Genomic DNA, 14635 nt, shown 5'->3' on the forward strand with positions numbered 1-14635 from the left:
TGGTGGTTGATAATATACTGGTAAGTGGTGGCCAGGTGGTTTCTATGGTGTTCCTGCTGGTTGCTAATATACTGGTAAGTGGTGGCCAGGTGGTTTCTATGGTGTTCCTGCTGGTTGCTAATATACTGGTAAGTGGTGGCCAGGTGGTTTCTATGGTGTTCCTGCTGGTTGCTAATATACTGGTAAGTGGTGGCCAGGTGGTTTCTATGGTGTTCCTGCTGGTTGCTAATATACTGGTAAGCGGTGGCTAGGTGGTTTCTATGGTGTTCCTGCTGGTTGCTAATATACTGCTTAGTGGTGGCTAGGTAGTTGCATTGATATTTCAAAGTGATTCCTATCATACTGCAAAGTTTTGGCCAGTTGGTTGCTATGGGGTTCCTGCTGGTTGCTAATATACTGCTAAGTTGTGGCAAGGTGGTCATAATAACTGGCAAGTTGTTGCCAATACATTGCTATTTGTTAGCTACACTGTTGCTGGGTGGGTTCTATGATATTGATGTGGTTGCTACGGCACTGTTGACTTGGAGCCACACTGTTGCTGTGTGGATTCTATGATATTGCTAAGTGGTGGCTAAACGATTGCTATGGTGATCCTGGTGTTTTCTACAATACGGTCATTGTTAACTGGCAGCCATTCTGTTGGTGGTTGCTATGGTCTAGCCAACTGGTTGCTACAATGTGGCTGAGTGGTAGCTGTGGTGCTGCTGTGGTGGCAGTTGTTATGGTAGTTCCTGGTTGTTGCTAAGATACTGTTGAGTGGAGGCCAGTTGGTCAATATGTTTTTTCTGGTAAGTGGTTGTTATGATACCGGTGGGGTTGCTATGGTTACCTGGTCCAGCAGGGTGACGGAGGACTGTAGGATCTGCTGCCATTTCCCGAGCTGAGCCTGATGAAACTGGCGCTGCAGCTGCAGCACCTGCGCCCACTCTGCAGCCGACTGCGGGAGAGGACTGAGATACAGAGATATAGATATATATATACACACAATGTACGGAAGGTTAATGCACAATTTTGTGAAAATAATATGTAAAATTGAGCATAATAAACTGTATATAAAATCTAACGTTTTCCTGTTGTTTTATTTTGTATATGGAAACATTATAAAATTGTGTGTATGTGTATATAGTGTCTAAAGTGTTTAGTGTGTGTAGTGCGCATATTGTAGAGCTGCACGGTATTTGAAAATTTTTACATTGCAAATGTTCTTTTTCGAAGATATATATTGCAAGGTTAAACAATGCAGGGTCCTTGACGTCACCAAGCCCCGCCCCAACCGCGCGCGCATGGTCTTGCGTACAGACCGATCAAGAACCGAGTCAGCGCCGAGCTCTCGAAACCCGAGGAAAACTGCAAAACATCAGTAATCTGCTCTTTAATCAGCATTTAAATGGCTTTTTTGTTTTTCTGGGATTAAAAGCCCCAACCCCCCTCCCCTCTCATAAAGCTTCTCAGGCAGCAGCAGCAGCCTGTCACTCACACAGACACAGAGACAGCGCTGTGTATCTACTTCTTGTGTCAAAAATCAAAATATTGCAACACGATGTGATTGATTTAATTGCCTTAAGTGACATCACATGTCCTGCGATGTGACTGTTAAACGATATATATCGTGCAGCACTAGTGTAGTGTGTATAGAGTGTGTGTAGTGTGTGTATAGTGTTAGAGTGTGTGTGTGTTACCTGTCTGAGAGTGAGTAGGAGTGCCAGGTCTCCAGTGTGTGAGCGGCTCTCTCTAAAGCCCACAGCTTATAGAACAGCAGCATATTCAGAGCCACCAACACCACCAGACTACAGACAGAGAGAAAAAGTTCAAAATGTGAAATTCATATATTGTATAGATGTATTAAACACAGAGTGATCTAATTTAAGTGTTTATTTATTTTATTGTTGATGATTATGAAGCTTACAACCAATGAAAACCCAAAAACCAGTGTCTCAGAAAATTTGAATATTATATAAGACCAATTGATACTTTCTGCAGTGTGGGCAGTGCGCCAAATCCTGCTGGAAAATGAAATCTGAATCTTGATAAAGGTTCTCAGTAGCAGAGGGAAGCTGTAAGATATGAAGTGCTGTAAGATTTTGTGGGAAAACAAAACTGCACTGACTTTAGACTTGATAATAAAACACAGTGGATCAACACCAGCAGATGACAGACATGTCTCTCCAAACCATCCCTAAAGTTTCTAGAACAGTCCCAGCATTCCTTGCTGCTGCTTTTATTATTATACACCTGTGGAACCATGAAAGGGATTCAGGAACACCTGAGTTCAATGATTTGGATGGAAGAGCGAATATTTTTGGTAGAATTGTCAAAATAGAAGGATTTTGAAATTTGGTGGAATTTCTGTTTTTCCTCAAACTGAACTGAATCAGAACTGAATAAATTCACTTTCACACTATATCTATATCTATAAGAGAATACTGTACCTGATACAGATCCTACACACGCAAAGCGAAAGAAAGAAAGAAAGAGAGAGAGAGAGAGATACAGAGAACCAGGAAGTTGTTAGCAAGCAGAGAACCAATCAGAGGAAAGAAAAAAAAGGAAAAAGATGGAAAACTAGTCCCACTGTAAAATGATTAGTGTATATTGTAGCTGTCCTGTGAAAAAAACACTTATCTCCATTTTTGTCGATTTTTAGTTTAATACATATTTTGAACAGAGAAACTGTCCCTTACACTGTGCCCAAATTTCTTGATGAGCGGACCAATAGAAACTCTCCAAAATGACCTGAAATAAACTCTTTTTACATTCACTTCCATGGAAAGTTTACAAGTTTTTTTCTCTCTCCTGTAAAGCTGCTGTTTTGGAGATAAGTGTTTTTTTAGGGGTGGGCCAAAATATCAATATCGTATCATAGTGCTGGGAGGTTTATAGAATTAATTTGATTAATTGATTTACTGTTTTTATACGATTTTCTAGACGGAACAATGGCGACTGTATCATTTTGCTTTTGTCAGAAACCTGTAAAAGAGCTATTTTATATATAAAAGCAATTTCTATGTTTTAGTCTTTTTCCTAAAATAAAATAAAATAAAATAAAATAATTAAATTTAGCAAAATATTTTTTAATAATTTTGCATTTAAATGTAAAGGAAACAATAGTCACACATTACTTTAAATGGCGATATCCATTTACAAATAAAACAAACTGCAGTTTGCATTAAGAAATAAAAATCGAAACCGTAATCAAGATATTATATTAGAAGAATTTCAAGATACATTTTTAAATTTACAATATCGCCCAGCCCTCATTTATTGTTTGCAATACATTATCGATACTGTTTATAGGTTTATGTTTGAGTAAAATGAACATTGTTGTTTTATTCTATAAACTACAGACATTTCTCTTAAATTCTAAATAGAAATATTGTAATTTAGAGCATTTATTTGCAGAAAATGAGAAATGACTGAAATAACAAAAAAAAAGATGCAGAACTTTCAGACCTCAAATAATGCAAAGAAAACAAGTTCATATTCATAAAGTTTTAAGAGTTCAGAAATCAATATTTGGTGGAATAATCCTGGTGGTTTTTAATCACAGTTTGTTTTCATGCATCTTGGCATCATGTTCTCCTCCACCAGTCTTACACACTGCTTTTGGATAACTTTATGCTGCTTTACTCCTGGTGTAAAAATTCAAGCAGTTCAGTTTGGTGGTTTGATGGCTTGTAATCATCCATCTTCCTCTTGATTATATTCCAGAGGTTTTTAAATTGGTAAAATCAAAGAAACTCATCATTTTAAGTGGAATCTTATTATTTTCCAGAGCTGTATAGTCGGACCTGGTGTTTGATAGAACTCACATGAAGCTGACGATCAGCAGGATGGTGGAGATGTTGTTATTACCAGCTGCTCCACGCCATCGATCCCCAACCTTCAGAAACGGAGCGCCTAAAACACACATCCATACACAGAAAACTGTTAAATATATCTCATTAGCAATACATTACTCTGTAGGTAGAATAGAGTATAGATACTAGAGTTTAATAAAATACTTCTGTAGAAGTTGAAGAAGAATCAACTCAAGCTTTTTACTCTTTAAGTAAAAGTGTTTAAAAAAAGTACTGGATTCAAAACTAATTAAAGTATAAAAGTAAAAGTAATTTAAGGAGAAAAAAACATAAAGCCATTAAGAACAAAAGCTTAGGCCACGCCCCCAGAGTCCTATAGTGCTCTACCAAATTCAAAGCTCTTACAATCGCCTACAAGGTGATGACAGAACAGCTCCTTCCTACCTGCACTCGCTCCTGAAGGCTTACGCTACCTCCCGGCCGCTGCGCTCCTCCAATGAACGTCGCCTCGCTTTGCCAAACATTCACACAAAGCAATCCAGACTGTTCTCATACAGAGTTCCCCAATGATGGAACAAACTACCTTCCACTACCAGATCAGGAGAATCTCTCACTATCTTTAATAAACTCCTGAAGACTGAGCTCTTCAAAGAGCACTTACTCTCCTAACACCTCTAACACACTACCTTCTACTACCAGATCAGGAGAATCTCTCACTATCTTTAATAAACTCCTGAAGACAGAGCTCTTCAAAGAGCACTTACTCTCCTAACACCTCTAACTAACTACCTTCTACTACCAGATCAGGAGAATCTCTCACTATCTTTAATAAACTCCTGAAGACAGAGCTCTTCAAAGAGCACCTACTCTCCTAACACCTCTAACTAACTACCTTCTACTACCAGATCAGGAGAATCTCTCACTATCTTTAATAAACTCCTGAAGACAGAGCTCTTCAAAGAGCACCTACTCTCCTAACACCTCTAACTAACTACCTTCTACTACCAGATCAGGAGAATCTCTCACTATCTTTAATAAACTCCTGAAGACAGAGCTCTTCAAAGAGCACTAACTCTCCTAACACCTCTAACTAACTACCTTCTACTACCAGATCAGGAGAATCTCTCACTATCTTTAATAAACTCCTGAAGACAGAGCTCTTCAAAGAGCACTTACTCTCCTAACACCTCTAACACACTAACTACTTCTAACCTCATTTCCTTCTTCCCCTCCTTCACTCCTCTATCCTATTATTCCCCTTTGACCTCCTTTTATCCCTATCCAAAGTTGTTTTTACCTTTAAACTTATTTTACATTGTACTTGACTTTTGTAAGTCGCTTTGGACAAAAGCGTCTGCCATATGTAATGTAATGTAATGTAATGTAATGTAATGTAATGTAATGTACCACACCCCCAAAACACATTTTACTAAAAGATAATATAACATAATGTCTATATTAAAATATTAAAATGTTAATGTTGATTATATAATGTGGGATTTTGCTCTAGGCTGCTCTCTAGTGTTTCAGCTGCATATATGCTGATTATAAATGAATGCATTTACTGTAGTAGAATGTAAATATATTTAAGTTAAAGCTTAGTTGGACGGGTATGTTCTTGCTGGAGTGTGTGTGTGTGTGTGTGGGGGGGGATCTGTACATTTTTAAAGCTTAAATTTTATGACGTTTAAGCCTTTTTTTAATTCTTCACAAGAAAAAATAATACTATTATTGTGGCAAAAAGAAATATATAGAAACTATAGTCTTTGATAAACAGCACTGGAGGAATAGCTGGCATTTTCTTTAGATCTCCATTTACATTTTTAAAATGTTAATATTTAATGCAGCATAAGAATAATAAGCAAACAAACATTTTAACTGGCTTGAATCAATCAATTAACAATTAATTAACTAATTCGCTAATTAATTAATTATCAATTAATAAACCATTCACATGCATATGTACACTATAATGAGCTTCAATTTTAAAATGAATTGATAAATAATTAAAATTAATTTTAAAAATATATATACATATTATATAATGTTATATTGCACTGTCTTGTTTTTATTCCCTTGCTTTCATTTTTCACATTCCTCAATATATTTTTCCAAGTCATATATTTAAGCGCTCTGCACGACTAAAATTAAACGCTCCGTGTGGCTATTCACTTCTATTCACTTTTATTCACTTTTACAGATATAATTTAATGCAACTTCCAGACATTTTAGGACATATTTAACAAAATTTAAGACCTTTTAAGACTTTTAAATCACAATATAAATCACAGTATAAACCAATAGGGAGTCAGAATGGTATATGTTTATATTTCTCTACATCCAATCACAATCAGATTCACTCTATCTGGATGGAGAGATTTATCTGGATAGGGGTTTTATTGAACGATGAGAAGCCGGAATGAAAACCAGCTGAAATGAGTTCAGATAATTGTGTGAAAATGTAAAATAATCCCTACAGTAAAGTATAGATTATTCTGTATGTATATATGTAGAGTGTATATCTATAATAATACAGTACAGTTACATGTATGTACCGTTAGAATCTGATAGACTCTGCTGTAATTCTTAATTTATCCTCCAGAGGGCAGAGTGTTCTCAGTGTTCTCACCTGTTTCTCGTCCCTCTCTCTCCTCCGGGGCCCCTCGCTCGCCCCGGTCCCCGCCGGCCCCCGGCCCCTCCCTCTCCGCGGTGCGTCTGGAGCAGGTGCGTTTACGTCTGCGCAGCCCCGCCCCCCCCTTCCCTCCATCTGCACCGGGGGCGTCGCCCACCCCCACCACCACCGACACCTCCGCCTGCAGCAGCGTCTCCAGCTTACACACCTCCACCTCTACATATATACACACACACACACACATATATATATATACACACATATATACATACATTTAGTTATTTAAACATAGTTGTACAGAAACATAGTATTTCTGCAGCTATATTAATATTAACATCTAAACATTAAATATCGTGTCTGTACGGTAGGACTGCAACTAATAATTATTTTGTCAGTCATCTAATCTGATGATCATTTTTTCGATTAGTTGATTAGTCAACGATTATTTCTGATTAACGAGTTTGGGCACTTTTTGAGACAAAAAACTGTGTGAGTTTATCTCCCATCACGCTTCTGCCCCCAGCATTTTGGGTAATGTGGTACTGTTACAAATGAACGATTAGTCGACAATCAAATTTGTAGTCGACAAATTTAAATAATCGACATTGTCGATTATATCGACTAATCGCTGCAGCCCTGCTGTGCAGTGTACTCTACTGAATATAGGTTATTATTTATGTTTTACACAACATCATTGTGTAACTTCACTGGAATTGGGGTTGTAATCATGTGTAATTTGTGTGTGTGTGTGTGTGTGTGTGTGTGTGGTGTGTAGTGTGTGTGTGTGTGTAGTGTGTGTATTTACCCATGTGTCTGTAGTATTCCTCTATTCCACTCCAGGTGTTTTTCTCTATCAGAGCTTTCACCAAACTCCACGGCTGCTTCCTGTAGCAGATATCAGACGAAACCCTGCACACACACACACACACACACACACACACACACACACACAGATATATATATTAAAACTCTCACAAAAACAAAGTGGTTTCAGTTAACAGCTGTGCTGAACTCATCAAGAGTTAATTACTTGAATTTCTTGTCTCTTAATAAAGTGTTTGAGAGCATCAGTTAAAGTAAAGTAGTGAAGAGGTAGAGTTACAGGTATACAGTGAATATTAGAGTAATGTTCGAATCCAGGTTATGATGAGAAGCAATAAATACCGTTAATATTTTTCAGATTATACGGCGCTCTATCAGTAAACGTCTGTTTTCTGGTCTATTGTCATAAATAAAGTGCACCGGATAGTAAGGAGCATCATGCAACACAGATTTCCACTAAGGCTGCTAGATTAGCATTTACCACTAAAGAGCTAGAAGAGCTAGCGCTTAGCACAGTTAACAGCTAATGCTAACGCTGCTCCAGCAGTGCTAGCTGGGGTTAGCCGCAGGCTACAGTCCGATATACTTCCCTCTGAATGGTGAAAGAGCTTAGTGCTGTGGTTAGCTGCTAATGCTAATGCTGCTCTAGCAGTGCTAGCTGGGGTTAGCAGTAGACTACAGTCCGATAATACTCACCTCTGAGCGGTGAAAGAGCTAGCGCTTAGCACAGTTAACGGCTAATGCTAATACTGCTTCAGCCTTAGTGCTGGAGAAACTTTACTGAATCTCCTGTATAACTCTGCACTTCAGTGTAGTGGTTTTACTGCTCCTTAATACCTGACTGATAAAATTCATACATAAGGAGCACCGGATTTTGACAATTTTGGGGTAAATTAAAGGGTTTTAAATGCACCTCAGAGTGTGAAAAATACGGTACTATAGTAAGTAAAGGAAACTAAATACTGTAAGAAAAAAAATGAAGGTCAGTCAATCAGAAATGAAGGAAGTGCAGAGAAAGATGTTGCAAAAAATGGCTATTAAAAACATAATAATGATGGAACTGGCACTCATCAGGACTGCCAAGGAAAAGGATAATGTGTGTGTGTGTGTGTGTGTTTTAGTTACCTGAGCCTGCTCTTGGTTTTGCTGACGGCTGTAAGGCAGTATCTGTGGGTGGTGTAAAAGTAGTCCTGATACGGGATTCCTGAAGTGATCACCTCCGAATCCACCACATAACACTCCCCCCGAGAACTGCTCTTATACAGAGTCTACACACACACACACACACACACACACACACACACACACACACACACACAAACACACAGAAACACACACACACACACACACACACACAAACGCACACAGAGTGTTAATTTCGTTAACGAAAACTAGGACGAAAAATCTTCGTTGACGGCCAATTTTTAATGAAAAAAAGTAAAATACTTGAAAATGAAAATGAAACCTATGACGAAATTCTTTACATTTTTCCGCAACTAATAAAAACTAAACCAAAATTTCAAAGTTTGACGCATGGGGAAATTATTTGTAATAAATGATATTATTGAGTGATATATAGTGTTCGGAACACAGCCGCTCCACACAGCACCACAGCACCCCCGCCAGGAAAAGCACCCCCTCACAGGAGGAAATTATTATTTTTCATTATTTCTTACAAGTCAGTGTAGCTTAGAATTGCATCTTGGGTATTTTATTTTATTTTTTCTAAGTTAAGCTAAAGCCAAAAAGAAGACTGTGTGTGTGCGGTGCTTTTCCTGGCGGGGGTTCTGAATTCAGCACAACTCTCTGTTTATATAAAATACATACTTTTTACATGACTAAAATTCATTAGACTAAAAGTAATAATAACCAAAAGACTAAAATGTTAGTAAAACTAATATTAAAATCAAAATCACCATAAAAATGTTAACACACACAAACACACAAACACAGTGTGTATTTTTATCAGTGTAAGTTTATTATTTAGAATTAAAGGCAGGATCTGTTAGAATTAAACTCTTACCTGAGTCTCGACGACGGGGGCAGTTTTGGGGCCGAGGGGGTTGTTGATGGCGATGGTGTAGCTCAGCACCCGGATACTGTTCCCACTGCTGACGTCCTGCTGCCAGTCCTGCACCGACAGGTCTAACACACACACACACACAATTTAATTTAATTGTTGTGTTATTCTATAAACTACAGACAACATTTCTCCCAAACTCCAAATAAAAATATTCTCATTTAGAGCATTTAGAAACAGGAGAGTTGAGGTGCAGATTGAATTCTGCGTGATTTGATCAGCCGTGGTTTTATGTTTTTTGGATACAATCCGGGTTAGCACCCGAACATCCCTTTCAGACAGCTTCCTCTTACAGCGTCCACAGTTAATCCTGTTGGATGTGGTTGGTTCTTCTTGGTGGTATGCTGACATTACCCTGGATACCGTGGCTCTTGATGCATCACAAAGACTTGCTGTCTTGGTCACAGATGCTCCAGCAAGACGTGCACCAACAATTTGTCCTCTTTTGAACTCTGCTATGTCACCCATAATGTTGTGTGTATTGCAATATTTAGAGTAAATCTGTGCTCTGGATCTGGAGTACTGACCGGTGAAGTGTCGCTGGGTGAAGAGGTGCTGGAGGAAGTGAGTATCGGAGAACAGCAGCTCGTGAAGTTTATCCACCCCGATCCTCAGAACCGTGTTAATGTGCAGACGCCCCCTCAGATCCGCACAGAACGACTCCACCTCACCTGCAGACACAACAGATTATTACACACAAACATCTTGTGCAACATGCCCTGAGCCCTCAGACATGCATAACATACCAATCCTGATTCTGCAGAATCCTTTCACAGCCAATCAGAAACGCTATAATCCGATTTCAGCCTCCAGAGAGTTCAGACTGAGAGAATTCTATACTATAATCACATTTTAAACTACCTCAAAATGTGGCTTAAACCTAATTACCAAAATTTAAATTGCATGTTGGCCGATTTTCAGCCAAAACAAGCGATTGGCTGACATTGGCCCGATTTAGCCAATCCAATTCGGGAGCTAAAGTGATCATTGCAGTGCTGTGTGTGGATCACTGTTGGGGCAGTTTGGGTCACAGGAAGTTGCAGTTCCTCTCCCAGCCACTAGATGGAACTCCAAAGCTGAGCTACCATTCACTTAAGAAACCCTAACTTTCCACAGGCTGCACTAAGATCTTTCAGCCCAATCAGTAAGTAGAAGAGCTAACAAACACCACTAACCAGATAATACTGCTCTCTACAGTTCATCTTTCAGCCCAATCAATAAGTAACAGAGCTAACAAACACCACTATCCACACAAAATAACCAAGCGCTGCACAATTACAGCAGCTGCAGGAGTCAGAAAGCTAATTGAATCACATTCAGACTGTTTTTATAGCTGGATAAGCAGCGATTTTTGAATTTTGTAAATTGGTTGGATCACAGTTGAGCCCAGCGGTTTTTAATTTGAGTTATAATCACTTGTGCCGTTGTGTTCACTTGTGGTTTGGCCGTTTGCACTAATAAGACAGAGGGGGGGTAAGGGGGCGTGGCCTATCAGGAATGTGACATCAGCACACACTGTACCCTGTGTTCCTGCAGAGTGACATAAACACTCACTCTCTTCCTGTGTGTCGGAGGAGTTGCTGGGGTCGGTGGGCAGCTCTTCATCATTAGTCATATCCAGCGATGAAACGTTACCCAGAACCTGAGGACCGGACGCTGACGCCGCCAGACTGCCGGCCTCTGATTGGCTGTCCTGTCCGGCCTCCTCTGTACTCTACAGCATAAGATAAGAGATAAATAAACACACAATATCTACATTTAGAGTGTTATTTAAACGTGTCCTTAAGCTAAAATCTACTTTTTCTTGTTTTTACACTTGGAAATACAGTTGGTCTCTCTTTAGCCTTCATTGTCTGCAGCTCTGTTTAAAGCTCTGTTTATAGAGCTAGTTAGCGTTAGCTTTCTTGTGTAAGTAACTGTAGGTTTAAATCGGATCTCCGGTTGATTCTGCGATTTACCGAGACCTTAAATAAACACTAGGGAAGCGCGGTTTGATGTTAATCGAAGTTTAAGGGTTAATTTTATCTAGCACTCAGTGCTGTATCTTTACAACTAAGGCTAAAGTATCTCTGAAAACATTTTGTCCTTTGAGTTTTAGTGCTGTAAATTTGACTGTAAGGGAAGAAAGGTAGTGCTGTCAGCCAATCAGAGGCGATATTTTTGCATGTATGCATATTCATGAGCAAGAGCCGAAATCCTGTCTTTTTTACAGAGTGCACTAATCCAGTGAACTAAAGCAGGGCTAAACAGAAACACCAAGAGCAGCTGAGCATACAACACTTACCGCGGTGGTGGCAGCAGGAGTGGCAGGTGTGGCGGGTGTGGTGGAGTGTGTGGGGTTGGTGTTGGCGGGTTGAGTGGTGGTCTGGGAGTTGGGTGGACTCGGTTCTGGCTCAGTACTGGTTCTGACGGCAGGAACCTCCACAGGTGGGCAGGAGGAGGAGGAAGAGGATGGAGGAGAAGATCCAGGAGGGGGAGGAGCTACAGCAGCCTGATCCAGCAAATCACACACCACATCATCACCCGGCCTGAGAGAGGAGAATAGAGTTACGTAACCTGCTTCAGCCAATCAGAACAGAGGTCATTTACATATACAGCAATAAATATACATAAAACTAAGAGAGAATCAGTTTCTCTGATTTTGCTATTTATAGGTTTATGTTTGAGTAAAATGAACATTATTGTTTTATTCTATAAACTACAGACAACATCTCTCCCAAATTCCAAATAAAAATATTCTCATTTAGAGCATTTATTTACAGAAAATGAGAAAAAAGATGCAGAGCTTTCAGATCTCAAATAATGCAAAGAAAACAAGTTCATATTCATAAAGTTTTAAGAGTTCAGAAATAATCAATATTTGGTGGAATAACCCTGGTTTTTAATCAGTTTTCATTTCATGCATCTTGGCATCATGTTCTCCTCCACCAGTCTTACACACTGCTTTTAAGTGCTCTCTTTTTTTTTTTTTTTTACACAGCTGTATGAGCTGTAACATTAGAATCTATGTTATCAGTGGTAGTAAGGAGACTAATAATAAAACGTGATGTAGACGTGAGATATCAGCCCTTTGAACTAAAGTAACCCCGGCAACGCAGTGAGGTGGGCGGAGTCAGGCGTGTGATGTCAGTAGTGAACAGACGGCGGGTCAGTGTGAACTCACAGCAGGCCGTTCATATGCTCCGCCGTCGGGGACACGTAGTCATCGTCCTCACTCGTCAGCCCCAGCTCAGTCCCGTAACACTGGTGCACAATGTGCCACAGCTCCTTAGGAGACAGCGTCTAACACACACACACACACACACACACACACACACACACATTTCTCTTATTTAATGATAACACAACACAATGAACTTTTAATTATTGAGATTTTTTAGAAACTGGTACTAAAATACAGAAATACTGTGAACAAACACATAATTAGAGCTTCGTTTAGGCTTGCGTAGAGTGCATCACGATGCTCATCGCTATCTTACACCCCTCCAACAGTCTATTTTCACTCCTTCCTCCTGCCTGGTTTAAACAGCAGCAGAGCTTCTGAATATATCTACACTGATGGGCGTGGTGTTCTGGAAATGAGGTGTGTTCAGGTACATTTCTGGAGTTTTGCTTGTTTATCTTGGTAACAGAAAACACAGGAGCTCCACTGACTGAATACAACCTAGACAGACGCCAACAGTCAGACGTTCATCGCTATCTTGGCAGTGAATTCTCAGCACAGGCACAACTTTTTTTTTTCAATAATAAACAAAATGAATGAACGAGTGTGAACCAGCAGCTCAGTTTCCTCTGCTGAGAAGCATTTGTTGGACACGTCCAGGTAGCTGCACTGTTAAAATAGCAATCCACCAAAGTCAGAGCTCACCTGACTCTTAAAGAGAATGATGCGCGAGAGATACACCCATGATTAATTAAGAGAATTAGCACATGACTTCTGCTTTGCGTATATCGAGCTGCGCAAGGTGTACTTTTCCCGTCGTTACGATAGCAAAGACACACACTGACACGGCATATATCAAGCTGCGCAGTGCATGGTTAAAATAGGGCCTAATTTAAAGCTGATGTCCGTAAGTTTTGGGATTTGGGGGATTTAGTGCCTCTCTGGTGAGAATGGGTAATTGCACCGAGCATGCGGAAGAATCATTTTGAACTGGGCGGGTGTGATGCGGTCTCCTTTCAGAGCGGATGAATCCGATTCCAGGTTATGTTTAGTCAGAGAGAGAGAGAGAGCTCAGTCAGAAACTTCACTCCTTCGTTTCTTTGGTTTTACTATGAGTGAATGGAGGAGCTACTGATCTCTGAGTTTCCTCTTCTGAAGTCTCCATTGCTCCACCAGCCGCTCGCGTTCAGTAAAACTGAGCCGGATCCTCTTTTAGAGGCTGTACGTGTGACGTAAGTACGTAAAGATGCGTGACGTGGCCAGAAGAAGAACTCCCGCGAAAAGTTACCCGACACCCCAGTTTTTTTTTTTATAATTTATATATTATAACATAATAGGCTTTGCAGGGATGGTGGTACCATGGCACCATTAAACACTATATTTTATCCATATTCTTCTCCACTCAGAAATGCTTCTGCTTTCAGTTAAGAAACTAAATAATACAGATTTCCACTTTAAAAACATTATGCTTAACAATACAGATACGGTTACAATTCAAAGTGACAATTGGCAGAAGTATAAATATAATATAAATATAGTAAATAAAAATTTACTCTTTATCTAATCAGAACAGAGGACAGAGTACAACACTCCGACACCAGTCGTTACATTTATACTAATAATTAAACACCAACACTGTACAGTATTGCAAAACAAATTATTGCAATACTACAAAAATATATATTTTCTTATTGTCTTATTAAATTCAGTGAGGAATCTCACCTTGTCCATCAGAGCGTTCTGCCACAGTCTGAAGATCATCATGTAGCTGCGATCCCTCGCTCCGAACGACGTGAAGAAGTGCTGTGGAGGAAGAGCAGGACAAGACTTCATTCAGATTAATATTAATAAATAACTAAAGGAGTCTCTAACAGAAGAAATATCTATAAATATAATTAAAGTTGATTAGAAGTTTATGGAGGAGAACCTTCTCCTGATCGGTGCAGATCTGGATGGCGTTGGGGATCAGTTTGGCCGTTTTCTCCTTGGTCAGACTCGTCACGTCCTTCAGCAGGATGGTGATCTGCAGCAAGACACACAGCAGGAACGTCCTGTAACCCAGTACTGGACACTACACAAAAGATGCTACATACAGGATGCTGTCTATAGGATGCTATCTACAGAATGCTTCCTACAGGACG

General features: G+C 39.6%; 1 protein-coding gene across 3 annotated transcripts in view; it reads right to left on the reverse strand.

Moving 5' to 3' along the window:
* Window positions 1–14635, reverse strand: part of gramd1a (GRAM domain containing 1A) — a 63024-nt gene that overhangs the window by 1330 nt on the left and 47059 nt on the right. For all 3 annotated transcript variants that reach the window (XM_049468891.1, XM_049468893.1, XM_049468895.1), the window contains 13 exons: window positions 14422–14517; window positions 14217–14297; window positions 12495–12613; window positions 11616–11859; window positions 10886–11045; window positions 9859–10002; window positions 9275–9396; window positions 8377–8519; window positions 7235–7338; window positions 6427–6645; window positions 3810–3897; window positions 1680–1787; window positions 830–950 (listed from right to left, as the gene is read on the reverse strand). In XM_049468891.1, the coding sequence (XP_049324848.1) occupies window positions 830–950; window positions 1680–1787; window positions 3810–3897; window positions 6427–6645; window positions 7235–7338; window positions 8377–8519; window positions 9275–9396; window positions 9859–10002; window positions 10886–11045; window positions 11616–11859; window positions 12495–12613; window positions 14217–14297; window positions 14422–14517 (1749 nt within the window). The remainder of the gene's footprint in view (window positions 1–829; window positions 951–1679; window positions 1788–3809; window positions 3898–6426; window positions 6646–7234; window positions 7339–8376; window positions 8520–9274; window positions 9397–9858; window positions 10003–10885; window positions 11046–11615; window positions 11860–12494; window positions 12614–14216; window positions 14298–14421; window positions 14518–14635) is intronic.

Source organism: Astyanax mexicanus, chromosome 1 (assembly GCF_023375975.1).
Source record: "Astyanax mexicanus isolate ESR-SI-001 chromosome 1, AstMex3_surface, whole genome shotgun sequence".
NCBI lineage: Eukaryota > Metazoa > Chordata > Actinopteri > Characiformes > Acestrorhamphidae > Astyanax > Astyanax mexicanus.